The 22,477-nt window shown below is 30.2% G+C and overlaps 1 protein-coding gene and 1 long non-coding RNA gene across 4 annotated transcripts; one reads left to right on the top strand and one right to left on the bottom strand.

Moving 5' to 3' along the window:
- Positions 1 to 3,404: 3,404 nt before the first annotated feature.
- On the bottom strand, positions 3,405 to 8,634 carry LOC18611779 (protein kinase family protein). 3 transcript variants are annotated; one of them, XM_088803115.1, is made up of 11 exons: positions 8,287 to 8,425; positions 8,009 to 8,037; positions 7,206 to 7,323; positions 7,061 to 7,119; positions 6,371 to 6,435; positions 6,086 to 6,179; positions 5,850 to 5,930; positions 5,669 to 5,780; positions 5,442 to 5,557; positions 5,303 to 5,363; positions 3,405 to 3,858 (listed from the first exon to the last, which is right to left on the bottom strand). In XM_088803115.1, the coding sequence occupies exons 3-10, from the start codon at positions 7,216 to 7,218 to the stop codon at positions 5,313 to 5,315; spliced, it is 591 nt and encodes a 196-aa protein (XP_088659241.1). In that variant the 5' UTR covers positions 7,219 to 7,323; positions 8,009 to 8,037; positions 8,287 to 8,425; the 3' UTR covers positions 3,405 to 3,858; positions 5,303 to 5,312. The 3 variants fall into 3 exon arrangements, with proteins under 3 accessions (XP_088659241.1, XP_007048274.3, XP_007048273.3); XM_007048212.3 differs by lacking the exon at positions 8,009 to 8,037 and having other exon boundaries at positions 8,287 to 8,634; XM_007048211.3 differs by lacking the exons at positions 5,303 to 5,363; positions 8,009 to 8,037 and having other exon boundaries at positions 8,287 to 8,634.
- A 9,455-nt stretch (positions 8,635 to 18,089) lies between these two features.
- Positions 18,090 to 19,516, top strand: LOC148764485 (uncharacterized). The gene is made up of 2 exons (XR_016024137.1): positions 18,090 to 18,218; positions 19,311 to 19,516. It is a non-coding gene; the product is annotated as an uncharacterized LOC148764485 (long non-coding RNA).
- The last annotated feature ends 2,961 nt before the right edge of the window (positions 19,517 to 22,477 follow it).

Genomic DNA, 22,477 nt, shown 5'->3' with positions numbered 1-22,477 from the left:
CTTGCGACCAATAGTATAATATAATAACAGCCAAAATATAAGCGATAAAGCTAGCGGTTGAATATGAATTTTTTTTTTTTTAATGTCAAATTGTAATTCATAAAGCGATGAAGATTTAAAGTCATAGAAATATCATACATGAGCAAGAAGCAGGTTGTTCTGGACCCTGTTGTTCTCAATCAATAACTCTTCTGCTTGCATTTTCTTATGGAATATTCCCTTTTAAAAAGGATCTCTTCTTTCTCTACCTTTTCCTTAAATTGCATTCACTGTTGGAGTATTCTTTCTATCGAAGCAAGTAGCTCTCTTTTGTTTGAGAACCGTATTATTGGTTCTTCTTGCCATTTCCATTAACGTAGTAAAAGTTGGAAGAGGTAAATTCTGCTAGTGTAGCCTACACTCGTCAAACATTTTTTCTTTTTTCTTTTTTTGAATGCAAACCGTCACCAACTCCTTCTCATCATAAGATTCTTGTATATCCAACACCCTTTCTCTAAAGTGTTAGATGTATTCCATGAGGTCTTCTCTAGACTTTTGATATTGGAGATTAACCTTCTCTTGAGTAGAAGAAGAACTTCTCCCTGAACATCCACATCGATTGTAGTTTCTCCATTTCCTTCATTCCTCTTAGTGTTTGTAACTAGAGGGGTGACTTTGTCAGGTGCACTCTCATTAAAGTATACAGATTGAGCTTGAAAAATGATGGAAGTGAAGGATGCAAGTTGAGATATGGTCTCCAACATCCGCCTATTGTTGTCTTATAACATTTGCATTCTCTCTTAAGAAGCCTCAATCATTTTCATCAACTTTTGGATGTAGGTTGGAATAAATGTATCTTGGTTACTAAAGGAACTGTCTATTACTTCCAATAACGCAAAGTTTTTTCTAGTAAGCTTTTACTTAATGCAATCACTCCTCCCCAGTCGAGTCGCCAAAATGTAAAGGGGGTTCTTGTGATAGGGAGAGGAAGTATTGCAAACAAGTAAAAGGATGTGCCAGAGGCGACAGAGAGGAAGATTGAAGCAGTTCCTGAAGTACTAAGTGCTGTGGCAGGTGGAAGACAATAAGAAAAGACTTAAAGAGACTTAGAGAGTACAAGATAATTAGAGAGAGAATTTAGAGAGAGAAGCTCTCAAGTTGAGAATGTGTTAGGAGGGGCCAAGAAGAGTCCTCTCAAATGAATTGTGAGGCTCTATATATAGTGTTAAAAGTGACGGTTACATAAGAATAGGCTTTAATGCGCCTAATGAATGACATTATTATGAAGAATATTAATGTAAGTAACCGTTACTGTAATTGGATGTAGTAAGACTTATTCTCAAGTAAAGGTAATAGAAAAGAGGTGTACAAGAATAAGTACAAGAGAATAAGCTGTACGAGAATAGGTATAAGAGAATAAGCTGTACATGAATAAGTATACGAGAACAAGGTAAGAGGGTGAAACACTTGTACTTCAGGAAAGGGTTAAGAGGAAGACCTCTTAACTACCTCCATATCTGAGCCACCAAGCCAAACTCTCTGGAACATCCCAAGATGAAAGTAACCCATGAACCCTGCCACTTATTCCGAGTCGCTTTCACTGTCATCCAAGTGAAATGGTTATTCTATTCGAAGTAGTTGTTCTACTTGCATTAATTGTTCATATGGAGTAGTGTTCTACTTGTTTTACTTATTCTGCGTGAAGTAGCACTTCACTTGTTCTGGTTGTTTTCTATACAATATTATATTGTAACGTAATTCTTTAGAGTAACAGTATTAACCAAAATCTAGTATCTACAGTAACTTTCAAGGCAATGGTCATTCACATCAAAGTAAAGACTAAAGAACATGGTTGCATATAATTTAAGACTTGAAAGATGACTTGTACGAGCATGCCATAGAAATAACTAAAAGAGCTTCAACATTCTACATCTTCACCCCAAAACAACCGGCATAACCATGGGCGGACCTAGGAATTTTTCTAGCATCGTTAATTATATAAAATTCTAGCATAAGTAATATAATTAGCAAGGATTTTGGCACTTCAGTGATGTCATCTGACACCACTTGTATCAACCTAAATCCACCCCTGAGCATAACCTGTGCGCCTAGTTCAGAAATAGCTACCAGTCCAGTGCAGAAATTCTTAAATAAAAGTCTCAGAAAAGTTCAAGAATCATGCCCAAGATAACATTTTTTATACACTATGGGCATATTTGGTTGGGGGAAATAGCTAAGCCATTCCACTTCTATTCCTTACAAAATTTTATCTCCTTGTTTGGTTTGTTGTTAGGAAAGGAATAGCATTCCAAAAAGAATGGTTATTTTAAAATTAGACAAAAACTTAAAATAGCTAATATCATCTTTTTTCATGATGTTAGCTATCCCACACCTATAAAAATAAAATTTAAACATTTTAGATTAAAATATCCTTATTTATTTTTAAAAATTACAAATTTAAACTTATAAAATTAATATTTTAAATTAAAATTAAAAAATATTAATATTTTCATATTTTTAAATTATAAATAAAAATTAATATTTAAATTATTAAATGAAATTTAAATTAAAAAATAAAAAATGCAAATAGAGAAAAATAAATCTTATTATAATACAAGGGTTAAGTTATTAATTATAATTTAAAAAATATTTTGAATTTAAAAATTAATTAAAAGTATTGATATTTTAATCATAATAATATTTAAATTATAAATTAAATTACCAATTATTAATATTTTCAATCAATTATAAATTATTAATATTTTTAAAAATAAAATAAAAACAAATAATCTTAATAACATTTAAATTATAAATAAAATATTAATACTTAAATAATCAACTATTAATATTTTAAAAAATATAAATTATTAATATTTAAAAGATAAAATTAAATAAAAATAAATAATCATAATAAAATTTAAATTATAAATAGAATCTTTATATTTAAAAAATTAATCATTCCTTTCTAAATAAAATATTAATATTTAAATGATATATTATTAATATTATAAATAAAATATAAATTATTAATATTTAAAAAATAAAATAAAATAAATAATCATAATAACATTTAATATTAATGAGTAAAGTATAAATAAAATATTACTATTTAAACTATCAATTTTTAATATTTTAAAAAAATTATACATTATTAATGTTTAAAAAATAAAATAATTTAAAAATAAATAATCATAATAATATTTAAATTATAAATAAAATATTAATATTTTATAATATTAATTATTAAATTAAAAATAAAATATTAATATTTAAAAATAAAATAAAATTAAATAATCATATATATAATAAAAGATATTTTTATCTTTTTATTTTTATTTTTTTTATTTCAAAGTTATTGTTATTAATCAAACATTGCAATAAGTCATAATAATCATTTCTACTCTATTCCATTCGTCATACCAAACTACGTAATACCTATTTTATTCTATTCCCATCTCATTTTATTCTCACGTAATAACTATTCTATTCTATTCTTATCTATTTCGCAAACCAAACGTGCTGTATAAGCATCAAAAGTGGTAAGTATGCTGAATACAAGTTAGTGTTCTAAAACTCATTAACATACAAATGAATCAGCTGACCGAACTTGCCAAAAAGGTCAGCTGTAAGAGATATCCAGATAAAAAGGATCGGTTTGGCAGTGCCCTTAGCACCCCAAAATGATGCTGTGTGGAGGTTGCTCCAAACTTGTAATGGCTGCAAGTCATTGCTGCCATACTCTGCAGTTGGCTTTAACCGCTATTGAGCTTTCTAGGTGCTATGGTGATTGCAATCCCAAGGTGGGACACCAAATTCCCCCTTATATACCTCTCTAAATCACCAAACTTGATAAAAACACCAGTCTAATCTACAGCATACCTAGACATATGAAGCATAAAAATATTAAATAAATAAATAAATTTAGAAACAATTGATTCTATAATTAATAAAATGATATAGTAACAGATTGACGAAATAAAAATAACATTAATATACTAATTGATGAAATCAAAACAATAAACAAAGAAATAGAACAATTGATTATTCAATAATGTGAAAATAATTGACATCACTTCAATACTAAATAATTTGTTCCATTACAGGTATTTAAAGTATTCATGCCCTTCATGGTCATTTTCCACCACACACCCATTATATTCTTTAGTCTTTACCTAATGTTTCCCACAGCTACATTCTCACTGCTGGTAATCTTATCACTACAAGCTCACTGCTAAGTGCCAATCATCTTATTTGCAATCTCAATACCAACTTGGACCTAAGTGCTTATATAGTCAGTATGACAAAATCTTTATTCTGTTTCTATTTGTTAGAAACAGATCATATGCTGAGAAATATATATTCATACGTAAAAGTTTTAGGGGTTTCAATGCGTGCCAAATTTTAGTGGCACTATGTAACAATATGCTCATGTACTAAAATATTTTAGTACACAAGATTTTGACAAGGCAGCCATATAGGTTATCAGACCACAAGTAGTTTCTTTACTACAGCTTCCTTATAAAATCTCATAGCCATGATCACATACAGCAGGTCTCTGACACTTGAAAGGGTGGGAAAAATAGTTTCCACTAACCATATCCCCTTAAATCCCTAATAGACAAGTTAAGTCATTAGAATGATTTACTATTCTAGGACAAATACAAGACTCTTATGAAGATCCAGTGCCTCTTTCAAAACGAACTTCTAAGTCATACCGTTGTCACCACAACATTTCAAAGAAGAAGATTTGTTTCTTTTATATAATGCACTGGAAGAATGGATTCAACTTCAATATGACAGCTAATAATTCGAATAAAGTATCAAGAATAAAACTATAATTCATATATTATGCCAGAAAGTATTTTAAAGCTGCCAAAGAGAAATTGATAAAAACATGTGACAATACACCGATTATATGAGATTTTATGATGCTATCTATACAAAATGCAATGTCACTAAAAAGGTTAAAACACCCATGAATTACAATATGAAACCATACTCAATATTTTCTTTGTTAGTGAAGCATTTCCAGGATCACCTGATAATCTAGAGCATGCTGCACTATGACCCATAAAATTGACTGGGATTGAGGAAGTAAGTACTGAAAACAGAACACTAACTCTTAATCCAGCCTAGCGGAAATGCTGAAAATGGAAGACTAATCTGACTAGTTCAATTATTCAACAGAATTCCACCATTAAAAAGCTCAGTTACCTTTTGGATCTTACACAAGATGAAGTAAATAACTACCAAATACCAAAAGATGCAATGAGAAAAACCCTTATCTTGGTTAAAATTGATACCAAATGCAGCAGAGAAGCACCTGAGAAAATTCACAACGCAAGACTTCTTTCATTGTGAGAGAAGCAAAGCAGACACGAAGGCTGCACCAAGGACAGTGTCAAGTGACATTAATTTGAAGCTTCTACTTATGCTAAACTTATCTTTTAAGATTTCTCTACCTTGGAATGAATTCTGCAGCATTCAAACTCACAAGTATGAGAGTTGCTTTTAGTTTCCCATTCTTTTTGTTCTAAAAACTTATGCTGATAGAATTCTTGAAAGGACAGGCGATGAACTGCAATCAGATGAAATCCAAGTTATCGCTCAACCAAGAAATTTATAGAGCCAAATTCCCCACAGGTCAGGACATGAATCAATGCATATAAAGTTAATAGAAATGCTAGACCTGGATTTACAGAAAGAAGTCTTGAACATATGTCAACACAGTCTGGATGTAATCCTGGAAGAATGAGCTTCGAAAACGGAAGGCATGTACATGATTTGATATTCTGAAGTAGCTGAGACCAACAGGAACTTTAGACAACATTAAAGCAAGGCAATGAATTCATTTAGGTCAAAGCTCCTACCTGAACATTAGTCCTACCATGGAAAGGTAGGTAACCATTAAGAAGCTCAAAAAGAATTGCACCAAGACTCCACATGTCAACCTATAGCTAAGCCCCAAATTTCAGTATGTTCCTATTTAAATGAGGAACCAAATACAAACTTTCAAAAAGAGAGAGCACGAGAAAGAGACAGAGACAGAGACAGAGAGAGCAGAGAGGAAAAAGAGTTCATGAAAGACAATGAAAGATGCCATTACCTTCTCATCATATCTTTGAAATTGTAGTACTTCTGGAGCCATATACAATGGGGATCCACATACTGTCTCAGCATACTTGCCTGGATCTACACGTCTGTCATTGACAAGAATGGGGAAATGATAGAAAAGGAAAATGAAGACAGACAAGTAATCAATGCAACTTTAGTTTGGGAAAAAATTAATGGATTTTCAGACACATTCTTCTCACTTTTGCTGGAAAAGTTCTGAACCTAAAATACTATCAGTCTTATACCAATCCATTAGCTCCCTTAAAATGAAATTTACCTTGAAAGACCAAAATCAGCTATCTTCAGTACCAAATCATCCTTGGAGCCAGACAGTAGAATGTTCTACTCCAATGAAAGCACATGGTTAACTGAATTAAAGGAATTATGATCTGAAAACTTTAATATGTATATAAGTTACACGTAAAACATAGTTGCTGGAGCTAACTATGAGTTACATTTATTGATGAAATACAAAATGTACATTACTTTGAATCCTGCGATGTTATCCTAAATATGGCGGTTATGGTATTATATTGAGTTGTGACCATTGTAAGATACCTAATCTCTTTTAACATAAAAGTCTATTTTGATGCCAAATAAGGATACTTGTTATAAGAGGTTACCCCAGCTAACTGCATGCGTTTACATAAAAAAATCATGGGGATTTATGATATGCTAATTTTAATTGTTTTTATTTGTCAGTTAATTAGCCATAAGGTGCCACATTATGGCAAGGAAGGAAGCTCTCACTACCCTGCAAAGAAAACATTGGGACGACGGGAATGGGGAGGTAGTTGCTTAACTAGCAAACTGAGGCACAAAGATTACAACCAGAAGGAAGTTGTACGTTGTTATCACAAGATGATAAAAGATATTGCTTGCAAAACAGTTGCATCCCACATGCTTTCTATATAAGGTTATGAATGTAAAATATAACAACCATGCTAAAAGATTTTGCTTGCCATACCTCTGGTTTCAGGTCTCTGTGAATGATATGATGGGACTGCAAAACTTCCAAACCAGCTCCTACATTAAGGAAACAAATGTCACCTTCTAAAATATAATCTTAAATGGAGAAGCTTTATTATCAACTAGACTGAAAAAGTAGCTACCAAGTTGCTGCATAAATCTTCTAGCTATTTTCTCTTGAACTCTTCCATGATGCCGAATGTAAGAGGCTAGGTCTCCTCCAGCACAGAACTCCAGGACCAGGAACAAACAACTTTCCAACTGAAATCAAAGAAAATCAGCTGTTTCTTTTGTGGAAATCAGAGCAGTAAAACAGATATGGAATAAGCAATGTATCCTACATCATAGGCGCTTGGTATCAGACATTCACATATTAGGCTTTGGAAAACAGGAAAAGCTTGCAGTTATTCCTTCAGTTTCATCTACTATGTAAAATATAATCTCAAATCTCAATGCAATAATGTGATGGAGGATTTAATATTAGTATTAGCATTATTTATGATTTTTTCTATTTGCTAGAACTAGGGTTACCATGGCTGTACATGAAATAGTAGCTATAGCAATTATCAGAGGGACTTAAAATGATTGAATATTGAAATCTCTTTCTCTCTCTTATTTCTTTCTACTCTCTCCCTCTTTTGCTTCTCCCTTTTCCTCTCTAATTTCTCTGCTTATCCTTTCCTTTCTTTATCTTTCCCCTATTCTATCTCCCCCTACTCTGTTTCTTCTCGCTAGGCCAAAATGGAAGTTTGAGAAAAGCCAGACTCCTAGCCCCCAGTGGCTCCATTTCCGGTCCCCTTCATCAACAACTTGCATCCCCCATTCAAGAAGTGAAGAAGATAGAAACTAAAAACACCTTCTAAAGATCAGATTGAAGAACCAAAAAGAAAAAGAACAGTGAAAGCAACCTATCCTAAATACAAAAATTGTTGTCTCCCCAACTTACAGGCTGCAGATAATAACACAGAAATCCCCCTGAAAAAATAGAAAGGGTTGACGGATTCAATTCCCTAGTAATTGCCAACCAATACGAAATAACAAATTCGGGAATGAAATTAAAGAGGCAAATTTGCAATTTAACACAGAGAAATTGAATCTGTTAATCCATCAAACAGTCCACTCAAGAAACATATCAAATGGGTATTCCAGATATTACCTAAAATATTACAACCAACCAACTATTGCAATCAATAAAATATGAGAAAACTGAATATATCATAAAACCTGAAAAACGTGGAGAAGGCGAATGATGTTGGGGTGGTTGACAGAGGACAGAAAATTAAGCTCACAATCCAAACAGTTGGTGAGGTGTTTGCTAAGCTTGGAAAGACAAACTTGCTTCACTGCCACTACTTCTCCGCTTGATTTGCTCATTGCTTTCCAAATTGTGGAAAAAGAACTTTCTCCCAGCTTTGATTTCAATATATAGTCCCCGGTTGTCAGTGGTTCCGACAGGCAGGACATGGCTTCAGGTTCCATACTTCCATTACCGTTCTTGCATGCTGGTACTGGGAGGGTAGGGTGGTACCTGACTACTTGTTTACTCTAGAAGTTACGACAACAATTTTCATTTTTTTTCCGTGCTTTAAATTATTAACATGGCATTAGTCTTTTTTCATATGAATTTGTTAATATTTTTTTATTTACAAATTATACTACATAAAGCATTTTTCTTTGTTTTAGTAGCAATACATTTTTAAATTTAGATCAACAATCCATAATTTGGTATCATATTCAAAAAAATTCTTTGTTTTAGTAGTAATACCTTCAGATATATTAAAATTATTTTTTTTTGAAAAGTAGGATAGTATCATATTAAAATTATCATTTTCTATATCGTTAACTAGCACTTTGAAAAACAAAAAAAAAAAGCCATTTCATTCAAAATTTTTAAATTTTATTTTTAACAGCTATTAATGTTACTACTCCCCTAATCCCCCATCCTAAAAAATTGTCACATTTTAAATATTGTCGATCAAAAATTTTCAATTTTGGCTTGTTATTATTTTATATTTATCATTGATAGAAATATGAAAAAATTTATTTTCAAACTTTAAATGAAGTAATTTTTAAATATTATAATTAATTAAATTTAATTAAATTAAAATGTTTAAGATGATAAAAGTCAAAATTCAAAAATTTTGATATATAAAAAAACATAACTATGACAATTTAACATTAAACAAAAAAATTTTAAATTACAATTGACCCAACTTTACGTATAAGAAAGAGAGTTTATGCAAGTCGAGGTAATAGGTAGGTTTGTTAAAATAGTTCTGACCCATTGGATCGGTTTATTTTTTATTAAATATAGAATGAGTTGAGCTTAAAATTTTAGGCTTATATTAAAATCGGACCTAAATGGGTCAGCTCATCTAATCAGTGAGTTGGGATAGGCCAACCTTATGATCAATAAGAAAAAAATAAATTAATAATTTTATATATTTAACTATATAAAATTAATAATTTAATTATCAATGGTATTGCTTATATTATATATTTTAATATCTTTAATCTTTATTTGTCAAATTAATAATTTAATTTAGATTAAAACTTATTATCTCTTTTTCTTTTATGATAATGAATATTAGATGATAAATTGATAATCATTCAGATCTAGAGACATCATTGTTGTCTAAATAAGATTTAAATATTTTACTTGAGGATGAAGATTGAGGAGAATATAAATGAGTCTTGAAGTTTCTATTAGTTGGTTATATACTTATGTTTATGGGATGATAATTTGTATTAAAAATTTAACTTTATTTATATAATTTATTTATTTGTTAATATTTTATGTAATTTATTTATTTATAACATATTTTTATTATTCAATTTATAAATTAAATCATTAAATAATTTTATTAATAAAAAATTTGTTACGTAAAATTATACAAATAATTTTTTTTAAAAAAATGAACGGACCTAACTTGACCCATGAGCTAACAAAAGGTTAGTTGGGCTGAAGTTTTAATAGTTCATATATAAAAAATAAGCTGACTTAACTCAATTTATATTTTCTCAATTCACAAAGACTTAGGTTGAGCTGGGCTGGATCAGCCCATATTAACACCTCTAATAATAAGATGAAGTCAGACTAGTAATTATTTCCCACGTAATCCCACCAGTCGGTCAGGAATAAATGGAAGGCTCAATTATTCATCATCCTGCTGATTAATCGTATCGCACACTTGCGGCTAATGGTCGCCAGCACACTTTGCTCCACCATCACCACGACTATATTTTTCAGTAGTATTTGATTTTCGGGTTTTCCAAGGAGGAGACTTGAGCACTAAAACCCACGTAAATGAGAACCCTAAGACCAGGGGTTTGCCCATAAATAGCTTGCATTACCCCAACTTAATTTGCACTAACATAAATATGGGAAGAAGACAAAGAGGAAATGGCACTTCTACTCTTTTAGTGGTAGCAGTAGCTGTTGCTGCTTATCTTGCTTTGATCCCAGACGCCACCCATATTCTCCACCACCATGTGAGCCTAAACCAAGTTCACCAAGACGGACTCAGAAAATTTTTTAAATAGTGTTATAATTAAAATAATAATAATAATTAAAAAATATAAATATATTAAAATTTATAAATTAAAAGTTTTAATATTAAATTAAAGAGTATATAAATTCAGTACATTCATTTAATACAAGCAAAATATTTAAACTAATTATAATTTTTTATGATAATTTTTCATGTTTTGAAAATGATACATGATAACATAAGTATAAATATTATCAAATACATTTGTTTCAATATATATCACAAACCAATCATTCGTCCTCTCGTCACTCATTTAATATAAGATTTGAATTTTTAGATAAGAAGAGTGATAAATGCAATCAAAGAAGCGTCAATGCGGGTCTCAAGAATAGGATTGGCAGAGAGAGTAGTTTGGGTTTTGATTTTTTTTAGTAAAATTTTAAATTATAGAAGAAAATTTTATTTTATCTTTTCGTGTAATATTTAAATATTAATACATAAACTACTTGTTAATAAATTTATTTTGACTTGAAATCTTGGATCCCATTCCTTACAAAATTGAAAAAAAATTAATGGGTTCAATAATATTATTAACTATATAAAATTTAATAGAACTCTATAAAAATTATATAAAAAGTAAAAATTTTTGCTAAATCAACGATGTCATGTGACATTACTCTTTTCAAGGTGAGTCCGCTCATGATCACTGCCACAAACAGCCACACCACCTCTGCACACTGAATTGTCTCCACCACCACCACTGCCGCTGCCGCGACGTAGGTGCCCTCCTCACAATATTAGAGATAGATGCCCATGTCGTTACGATGTCGATGACTATGAGTCTATGACCACGACTACTGCCCTGTTTTGCCTCCTAGAACCACATAACAAATAATACTAAACCTTAAAGGCGAGGAAAATCAGTGCGCCTGCCACATACATGCCTTATGCTATACATATGTGTCTATATATATGTGCTGGCTGTTTCTCCCTTGTGCCAAACTACTTGTACCCACGATAAGAAATTAAGTGCGACGAGTATGTCACTCATTAACAACAGTTGTACGCATCTTTTCGGTCGAGTCAGTGGCGTCGGAACTAACAACTTGTATAAGTGAAATCAATATAATAGTACTATTTTTTTTTCATTTATAATATTCTTTACTCAATATAACATATTTACGTAAAAATAATAAAATTTCAAGAAATTGAACAAAGAAACTCACATGAACATGGTTATAGCAAAAGAACTTACGTGAATATATTACTTACTCAAATATTTTTTTTTCTGAATCAATATTTATTTTATTAACTATAAAAGATCACAAAGGATCAATAAGTGAATAACATTGCCTTGACCAATAAAGTCCAACAATATATGCTTACACTTAACAAAAAACACCATAAAGTAACCCAAATACTGGATCTATAAAGCAAAATAATGTAGCCCAACAAATCTTCTTACCAAAACAAGGCAGAACAATATATTTAAATAAGATATATTATACCCGAACATTTGATTTATTAATTAGTGTATTATTCACATGTCTAAAGAGTAAAATTCGAATCTCCCATTCTTTAATTATAAATATATATATATATATATATGACCAGTCATGCTAATCAACACTGCCCCAAACTTGTTAATGTTACCACCATACGAAGAGTATCTTTTCTTAATCAACCCCAAACTTTGTTAATGCATCCGCAAAGGAATTGGCTTCCTGTAACGTGTATCTAAATTCATAGTCCCCGATCAAGCTTAGATAAACAATAATATCATTAAAAAGCTGTCAATGAGCCTAAGGCTTTTGTTGTCGCTTCCTCTCCATGATATTAATGTCACCCTCGAGTTGGATTCGATCATCAATCTTAATTTTCAAACCCAAATAAGGTGATGTTGTAAATATTTTTAATGCATGAAGGTTTCACCTACTATCCTATATCATCTGCCATTTCACAATCTTCACAAGTTCTCACCCAATACAAAAACCTCATTTTTTTCTGAATAAGAAAAAAAAAAACCTTTTGTTATCACACAAGTCAAATTCTCTCGATATCCGCATTAATAACATTTTCTATCTTCATTTTTTGGATGACTAGAAACTCCACCTTATATTATAATAAAAGGCTCAGTCTTTGATAACTATATATTATAATAAAAGGCTCATGCATTGCAATGCTTTTATAATTTTTTAAATAAGATGGACGAATATCTTTCTCTTTTTTTTTCTATATTATGTGCATGATTTATTTTTTTAAAAAGACAATTAAAATAAGAAATACAGATTGACCGACCCAATCATTAAAAAGAAAATGGAAACGAAACACTAAAAGAGAGGAAGCAAAATGGAGTATAAAGGGAAAGTATTAAAAAAAGTATAGATCATGTTGTTGTTCAATTTTTTTTTATTTTAACTTTAAATCCAATTTTTATGTATTTGGTTTCAACTTTTTTTAATGTTTGGCCATTTTTCTTAATTATTTTTATAGGTAAAATAAGAGAAAATATATGCTCTTGGAATTGGACAATGAAAAATGATTAATAAATGACACATGTCAAGCGCTGGTTGAGTTCAGTCAACCAATCATGTCTTCACTTTTCATCCCATATCGCTTAAACTATTAACATTTTTTTCCATCATTATATTTAAATCTTCAAAATTTATAATAATAACATGCCATAAGAAAATTTAAATTTTTGAAACAAGTTTACCAAAATTTAAAATATACCATAAATAACGCTAGTCAGTAATAAAAAAATGTTAAAAAATAATAGATCAAAGTTTCCGTTGAGTCAAATTAAATTTCTTCAATTTGCACCATCTTTATTTTTTACTGTGATATTTACACACCTGCAAATTTATATAAATAAGTTATTTTCATTTATGAAAATTATGAATTAATATGTACATACTGTTATAGATATCACATTAATAAGAGATAGAGTGGATCTTTGATATATAAGCATAAATCTTTTATACTTATCAAATATGTCTTTTAGGTTGAAAACGTGGGCTCGTGATTTATAAGTTTATTTAAAACTCTATTTTCAAAATTTAAGGTTGCACGAAATTGGATTTAAATTTCAGTCTATGATAAGTGATATCAGAACAAACTCGAATCTTTACTGATATGGGGCTCTACAAGAGATACAAATATCGAGATAAACCTGAACTAGTATAAAAGTCTTTCTCTTCTACGAGTAAAGAACCAATACAATGAGAACGTTGCATAATTGGATGGAGTAGAATATCACAGATCCTACATCAGTAAAAAATGGAGTGTGTCTTAAGTATATAAATATGTATCTTTCACCATTTATTAGACATGTCTGTTGAGTTAAGAACATGAACCTGTGATTTATAGGCTTACTTAAACTCTATTTTCAAAATTTAAAGTCACAAGAAGTTGGACTTAGGTGGAACCTGTGACATTTATACTAAGTGGTAACTTACCTTAATTAGTAATATCTAATTATTAGGATCAATCTTCTTATATTTTGATTGAAAATTTAAATTCAAATTAAAGTTGGGCTTAGGTTCCAACCTGTGACACTTATATTAAGTGGTAACTTACCTTAATTAGTAATATCTAATTATTAGGATCAATCTTCTTATATTTTGATAGAAAATTTAAATTCAAATTAATAAGAGCTCTTGTTAATAAAAAATTAAATAAGATCTGATATCATTTATTATGGGCTCATATTGTTAACTTAAAAAGACATACTTGTTAAATAAAAGAAGAACTTACTTATAAGATCAAGATTTACTTCATCAATTTGGTGATATCAGTTCATAACATGTGCCCTATGTACCCACATACACTTGCACAAAAATATGTTTACTTATTTTTCCCATTTTTTTAGTAACTGGGTAAATGCAGTCGTGCTAACTAGTAATTATTTACCACGTAATCCCACCAATTGGTCAGGAATAATGAAAGACTCAATTATTCGACATCCCGCTGATTAATAGTGCCGCACACACTTGCTACTAGGTTTTGTTTAAATCGATGGATGACAATTAATGGTCGCCAGCACACTTTGCTCCACCATCACCACGACTACCATTTTCAGTAGCATTATTTGATTTTCGGAATTTCCAAGTAGGAGACTTGAGCACTAAAACCCACATAAATGAGAAACCTAGGATCAGGGGTTTGCCCATATATAGGTTGCGTTAACCCAACTTAATTTGCACTACCATAAATATATATGGGAAGAAGACAAAGAGGAAATGGAACTTCTACTCTTTTAGTGCTAGCAGTAGTACTTGTTGCTGCTTATGATCTTTCTTTTATCCCAGACGCCACGGCCAGAAGCCATCCATATTCTCTACCACCATGTGAGCCTAATCCAAGATCACCGCCACCAGCACCACCAGCAGTCACACAACCTCCGCCCAGTGAGTTGTCTCCACCACCACCACCGCGACGCAGGAGCCCTCCTCGCCATGGACATGGATGCCCACATCGTCGTCATGAAGACTGCCCATGTCGTCATCGTGAAGACTGCCCATGTCATTACGATGTCGATGACTACGACGACTGCCCTCCACTGCCCTGACGCTTTTATGCTTTGCCTCCTAAGACCATAACTAATTAATACTAAACCTTAGAGGCAAGGAAAATCAGTAAGTCTGCCGCATGCCTGCCTTATGCTTACTATAAACATGTGGCTATAAATATGTGTTGGATGTTTCTCCCTTGTGCCAAACTACTTGTACGCACGATAAGAAATTAAGTGGCATGGCAAAGGTACTGATTCGAATATGTTACCTAATCAAATATGGTGAATAGAGGTGTTCATGACTTAAAGTCTAGCAGGGTTTAAATCAGACTTCCCTTTTTAAATCCAAGATCAAGCTCGTTTGTTTTATTTTACTATTATTTTCTTATTGAAATAATAAAAATTATTTTTATACTAATAATTTAGGATTATAATTTAATAAAAATATAATATTTATTAATAAAATAAGTTAATCAAATTAGATTCAAGTTTCAAAAATTATGTCCAAACTCCGATCCTAAGCGGGGTAAATTGGCGTATGGACACCTATAATATGACATGGAATGTCAGTAAATATATATTATTTTTTAGATAATTAAATAATCAAAATAATATCACTTATAAATATTTGTGATTAAAATTTATTTTTCAAAATTGAATAACCAAAATAAAAATCTCAAAATATTAAATGATTAAAAAAGTAATTTAATCTAAATAACAATCAATTATAAAAATAAAACATGATAAAATTTTTTGATAGATAGATCATGTTATGACGGTCAGTTTTGATCCTCACTAAAAAAAAGTTTCTTCATTCTTTATGGATTTAGTGAGGTCACGTCCCTCATTAAAAATTACATTTTATGAATTTAGTTCTGAATTCTTACCTCATACTAAATGGATTTTCTATAGATTTGAGGTTTTTATAACTATATATTATAATAAAAGGCTCACGTATTCCAATGGTTTTTAAAATTTTTTAAATAAGATAGACAAATATTTCTCTCTTTTTTTCTATATTATCCACATGATTTATAATTTTAAGAAGACAAGTAAAAAAAATACAAATTAATCGACCCGATCATTGAAAAGAAAATGGAAACGAAACACTGAAGGAGAGGAAGCAAAATGGAGGACAAAGGGAAAATATTTTACAAAGAAAAAAAATAAATGATATTATTGTTCAATTTTTTTCTTTTGATTTTTAGAGCTTTTTTAGCCTTATTTTTTTAACTTAAAAACTATTATTAATCTCTTATAAAAAATAAAAACTTTTAAAATTAAATTGAAGCTGTTTGTTAAATTTACTTTTATAAATTCTTTTTTATAGATAAATTGTTTTGTCAAACAATTTATATAAGTTTTAATTTTAGTTAAAATTACCCTAAAAGGTATTTAATAAATAAGTTTTTATTAATTACAAAAAGTACTAAAATTAATAAATAAGTTTCTTAAGCTGTTAATTTTGTCTAATAAAATTACTAAAATACTCTCAATTTAAAGTTAGCCTATTTCTTCATATTTAAGGATATATTTGTTACTTTACTACTCAAAATTAACAACCTAATCCCTTATGGAACAGAAATTATCCACAAGATGTTAATTAAAAATAAAAATATTGAACAAGATACTAATTTAAACAAAAAAAAAAGAAATCATAAGATGTCACTTAAAAAATTGAAATCATAGGAAAATTTGATGTAAAATTAAATTTAAAAAAATAAATAAGACAAAACAAAAGACAAGAACATGATTTTTTTTTAACAATTAAAAATTAGACATTTTGCATTCGAACATTTAACTCATTAATTAATGCATAATCTCTTACCTAAAAAATAAAATTCGAATATCACTTCTTTCAATTATAAAAATTGAATATTGATTCCAACATGCACCACTGCTTATCAAACAAATTTTAAAGGGTCAAATTACGCACTAATCTCGACACCTAGAAGACTTGATGACTTGCTTTAAAGTGCTACTGTTACGAGCACTAGTAAATTAAATGGATGCTCCATTACCTTCTTTACATCACAGCTTGTTCAAGGAAAGCAAGAGAAGTTGCTTTCAATCAATAGCTTCGCAATAAACGTGTTAACTAGCTAGTAAGTTGTAGAGCGAAGATCGATCATTCAAAGTCAAGAGGTCGCAACTACGTAGACTTTCAAGAATTTGAAAAATGAGTTGCCAAAGGACAATGATAAATACGTTTGGTGTTAGTCTTATTTAACATATATAATTGATTAACATTTATCAAAAAAGAAATACTAAAATCACCGATTTTGAATATAGTACAAGAATCGAAAATCATCAAATTATAATTAATTACCATAATATTATTTATTGAAAAAAATATTATTCGTTCCAATACTCTTATCTAATTAATTATTTATCTCATTTGATGCATATTGATCTGTGTATTTGTAAATAGTTGACATGTTTCATGTTTTCACCAATTTGTCAACTGTATATAATGGAGGCGAAATCATTTGAATCCTTAGATTTCTAGCAATCAATTACTCACACTACATATATACCGATGTCAACTTATAGCTAGTGCCATTAATATTCCTTCTTTGTGGACGTCAACTTATAGCTAGTGCCATTAATATTCCTTCTTTGTGGATGGATTTGGTGACCGGCAAAGTTTGCAGCACCACTATTGACTATTTTTCATCCTAAATTTTTTCAGTATTCCAGGAGGTTGATGTAACTAAAACCATTGATATATAAGACTCTGGGATTTGCCCCGGAACTGTAGGAAAAAAAACCAAAAGAATTGCAGTAAATTAATATGGGAAGGCAAAGAGGAAAACCAATTACCTTTAGCCTTTTGGTAGTTATTGTTTGTCTTACTTTGTTCCCAGATGCCATAGCGGCAGTGTGTCATGTACATTATCCACCTGAGAGACCCGTGCGACCACCGTGTCGGTACCACCCCAAATTGCCACCTCCACCGACTGACTTGGCTTCACCACCACCTGCTCCAAAGCTTTCACCACCACCTGCTCCAAAGCTTTCACCACCACTACCACGACCATGCCTAATTTACCCTCGCCGGCACTGCCCTCCAGTGTCGCCCAAACGTGGACGTGTTTATGCTTCTCCTCCAAAGCATAACTAATTAGTAAGCTTTATCGAGGAGCGAAACAGTAAGTCCGCTATACATGCATTTTCTCCTTAAGTCATGGAAGAACTGACAAAATTAATTTATAAGTGTAGTTTTTTAGTTTAAGTTGACAAGATTCTCAGTAAAAGATAAAAATAAAAATTTTTAATTCAAATCTATAAATTAAAAGATATTCGTAAATATTTCAAATATATAAAACTTGAAATAATTTTAATGAGTTTTATTCATGTTTTCAGTTTGAGAATAATTGATCAAATTTTTGTATACGGATAATATTTTTAATTAATTGCTTACATATTGATTTCTTACGAAACTCTACCAATATATCAATTGTGTTTTTATATTTAAACTTAATTTTTATTTTGATTTTTTTTGAAAAGCTTATTTTGATCCTTTTTTATGAAGAATTTATGAACTTCGTTTGAAAGAACTTTATCTAAATTATGTCTTGAAGAAAATTGTCATTTAAGTTTATTATTACTATTAAATTAGATGAATTAGGTTTTGATTGATACTTTTCATTACTTGTGTTTTACTAAAAAGAAATTAATAAAAGGTAAAACTAAACTTAAAATATTTACACATACAAAAGAAAAAAAGAATTATTATATTATCCTATATTTTGGAAACTCCATAGACGGAGTTAAAAAATGACCATATGTCTCCTTTGACTATGTTTAAGGAAATTAATAAATTAATACAATAACTAAATAGACATGTGGTAATTAATATTTTATAATTATAAAGTTAAAAAAACTCCATTGTGGGTATATAATTTTAATACACTACTAATTAACTATAACCATCCATTTCATATAATTTTTGAAGTTTACTAATGAATAATTTTGATAATAGGACAAATTAAGTTGTGATTCAATATATACCAATCTTTTTAAAAAAATTAAATGCTAATTGAGATTAATGAGCCGGCGCCTTTGATGATTTCACCAGCTTAATTAGACAAGTAGATATAAAGCCTGTGATTCATCTCTATTTATGCATGAATGCATACAAAGTGTGTAAAAGAGTCCTGCCTAATTAAACCGAACAGTAATTGGTTGGATAAACAGAATTTGAGTGTGCATTTTTGTCCTTGTCTTCTTTTTCCATGCAGGATGCGTGCAGCTAGACGATTAGAAGAAATAAAGAGAACTGTTGATGACTACGGGTAAATAAAGCCTATGTTTGGCTATTTATGGTTTGCTTAATTAACCTTGTAAACATATACAATACTATAAATATATATAAATGCAAGTCGGTGCAAATATATATATATATATATATACACACAGCTCACCCATCCTTATTTGGGCACCCAAATTGAGATAGTCCTTAAATTGTTTTTCTCTTTGAATGCATGAGAATATTTGGGAGTGCAAGCGTATATGGCGATCTTACCTAGCTAGATAATAAATTAAGTTTGATGATTGATATCTTTTGCTTAAATAGTGCAATTAAGTGGGATAAGGTATTTTGTTTTCAAGCTAATATTCTAATTACGTCCTGAGACCAAAAAAAAATGCACACTAATAAATTAGTAAACATTTGAATCTAAAATATATTGAATAACCGGCTTCCGGTACTGTTCTTAATTTGCTTTGAAGCAATAAAACCCAAAAAAACTAAAGATATTGGGAATGTTCGAGGACCTCGGGACATATTCTCTGATTCAATATTTTCCATTCTTACCCTATAAATTAAATGATCATTTTGTAATCAATGGGAAATTATAGTTAACATTAATCTATTGACATGTTGGGAATTATATTTTGATGTAGGTGTAGTATGCATATTTTATCTATTTTTAGGAAAAAAAAATGCAAAATTAGATGATTTAGAGTGAAAATAAAGTTTATCTAACTTGTGTAGAAATTAAAAATCATTGAAATATTATAAATAAAGATACTAAAATGCCTCTTTTAAAACAATATATTAAAATGTCTACTTGTCTGAATCATCAACCAACAAGCATTCTTTTTCTTTTTCAATTATCAACCTGCTTTCATTAAATCAAAGAGAATGAATTTGTTCCCTTCTTCAAAAGCTACAGCAAGACAAAACCAACACCAATGTATCGGACGATATACAATCACAATGCAGCCAAGTCTCCCCCTCCAGTACGTACTTTTTCAAAGCATACACACCTTATCAAATTTCCTTAGGCCATCATTAGAGTCAACGCCCATAACCCAACTCCTGATTCCATGCAAAAACCATCCGAGATGTACATAAACTGAGAATGTGATATGAATTTTCAGAATTATTTTTATGTATAAAAATGTAAATTTAATATATTTCTATGTTTTTTAATGTTAATTTTTATATGATATCATTTTTAAATAAATTTTTAATTTTAAATATTTTTATTTTTATTTATTATTAAAATACAAATTTAGTTTATATCTGATATGTAAAGTTTTCTTTAATATGTAGTTTCTAAACATGTTTTATTTTATCATTGTTTTTGAAAAAAGACAAGTATGGCAAAAGTACTTGCAATACTTGAGCTTTAAATTTCATCCCAATCCTTTATTCTTTTTTGTCTCATTTATTTATTTATGTCTTAAAATTATGTAATTTTTTTAACACTTAACAGTTTTACTTTTTAATATTTCAAATTTATTTTTCATGTTTTTCTTAATTCTTTGGTATTAAAAAGCATAGAATTCAGGTCGATGTGCTTATTGAAATTTGTTGGTGGTCTAGGATTTCTTGACATGAGTATCTTCAATCTAGCAATGTTAGCCAACAAGGTTGGCAATTGCAAATGTAACAACCAACTCCTGCGTATAAGACACTAAAAGCAAGATACTTTCCAAGAGTTGGTTTCATTGGAGCATCGATGGGACCCAACCCAAGCTATCTATGGAGGACCATTAGAAAAAGTCAAGTTGTCTTGGAAAAAGGTTTGATATGGAGAGTTGGCAACGGTTAAGATATAAGGCCTTTGGAGGACTCGTGGATACCATATGATACTCCAAGGTCTGCAATGGCTTATGAGGGGAATGTTAAAGCTTCAACGATGGTGTCACAATTTATAGATGAGGAAAGGGCAATGTGGGATGTCGAGAAAGTAACGAGCTGTTTTCCCCCATATGAGAGCAACCTAATTCTATCAATTTCACTTAGCTGGAGGCTTGCACCGGATAGACAAGTATGGGGTGATAATAAACATGGTGAGTATACTGTTAACTCTGGATATCGCTTGTTGGTGTTGATACTGGTTTATTCAGAATCGGTACTTTGGATGGTAATTATGATGATTTTTGGAAAAAAGCTTTGGAGATTAAATATTTCGAGAAAAAAATTTTGCTTTATATGGAAAGCTGTGAAAGGAGTCCTTCCTACAAGACAAGCTTTAAACTAGTGAAAGGGTAGTGTTGATATATAATGTGCGTTCTGCCAAGTAACAGAGAAAAATGCATTTCATATCCTATGCTGCTGTCAATTTGCGAGAGCAATCTGGTTGATTTCCAAGTGAGGATTTAGAGATGTTGAAGCACACTATCATTCGGCTTTGGGCTAGCTCATTCCATTAGGAGGCAGCATTAGATATTTTTAATCGATTTTAATATTAATATCGCATGCTAAATGAGTACTCTTTTTTCTTATAATCGATTTTTCCTACAGGGTTTTATGATGATAAGGTTTTTTAGTGAGGCTATTTGCATGGGGTAAGCGCCAAACTGGGTGGGGAGTCTTTTTGTGGGTTATAGTTGTTGATCAAATGGCCCCACTCTGTATGACCATTGCTAAAGTAATCAAAGGTAAATTTTTATCTTCAAAAAAAAAAAGCATAGAACTTCTTTTAAAATTAGCTAAAATACTAAAAATGCCTTCGTAATTTTTCAAATTTGATACATTAGCATTTGTTTTTCTATTGTAACCAATCGATCCTCTAAAGTATTAATTTTGTTTAATACAGCTGTAGTTAAAAATCCATTAACTTTATCTCATCAACATCAATGTGGCTTGCCATATTATTGTTCACATGACAAAATGTGAAAATTCACATGCATGTTGAGTCGAGGGTTACATGATTTATGGCATTGACTAACATGACATACCACATCAACGTTTATACAACTCTTATTTTTTTCATTTATATTCCATATCGACGTTGATGTGGTAAAGATAATGGTTACAAAGACACTAATATATCAAAGATTAAATAATAATACTACTTTAAAGACTCAATTGAATAATAGAAGAGCATAACTTTATCTAGAAATTTTTTTAAATTATTTTAGATATATTTAATATTTTAATATTAATATTTTT

This window comes from Theobroma cacao, chromosome 1 (genome assembly GCF_053813885.1).
Source record: "Theobroma cacao isolate CCN51 chromosome 1, ASM5381388v1, whole genome shotgun sequence".
NCBI lineage: Eukaryota > Viridiplantae > Streptophyta > Magnoliopsida > Malvales > Malvaceae > Theobroma > Theobroma cacao.
Note: the sequence above shows the minus strand (reverse complement) of the source record. Positions and strands in the feature narration are given on the sequence as shown.

What these genes read in the sequence shown, in the direction of transcription:
- LOC18611779 (XM_007048212.3), bottom strand. Translation starts at nt 8,541, where the DNA reads ATGGAACCTGAAGCCATGTCCTGCCTGTCGGAACCACTGACAACCGGG. An exon ending in GCTGATTTTGGTCTTTCAAG is followed by an intron (nt 6,180 to 6,370) that starts GTAAATTTCATT and finishes TGTCAATGACAG; the next exon opens with ACGTGTAGATCCAGGCAAGT. An exon ending in ACTTCTTTCTGTAAATCCAG is followed by an intron (nt 5,558 to 5,668) that starts GTCTAGCATTTC and finishes ATCTGATTGCAG; the next exon opens with TTCATCGCCTGTCCTTTCAA.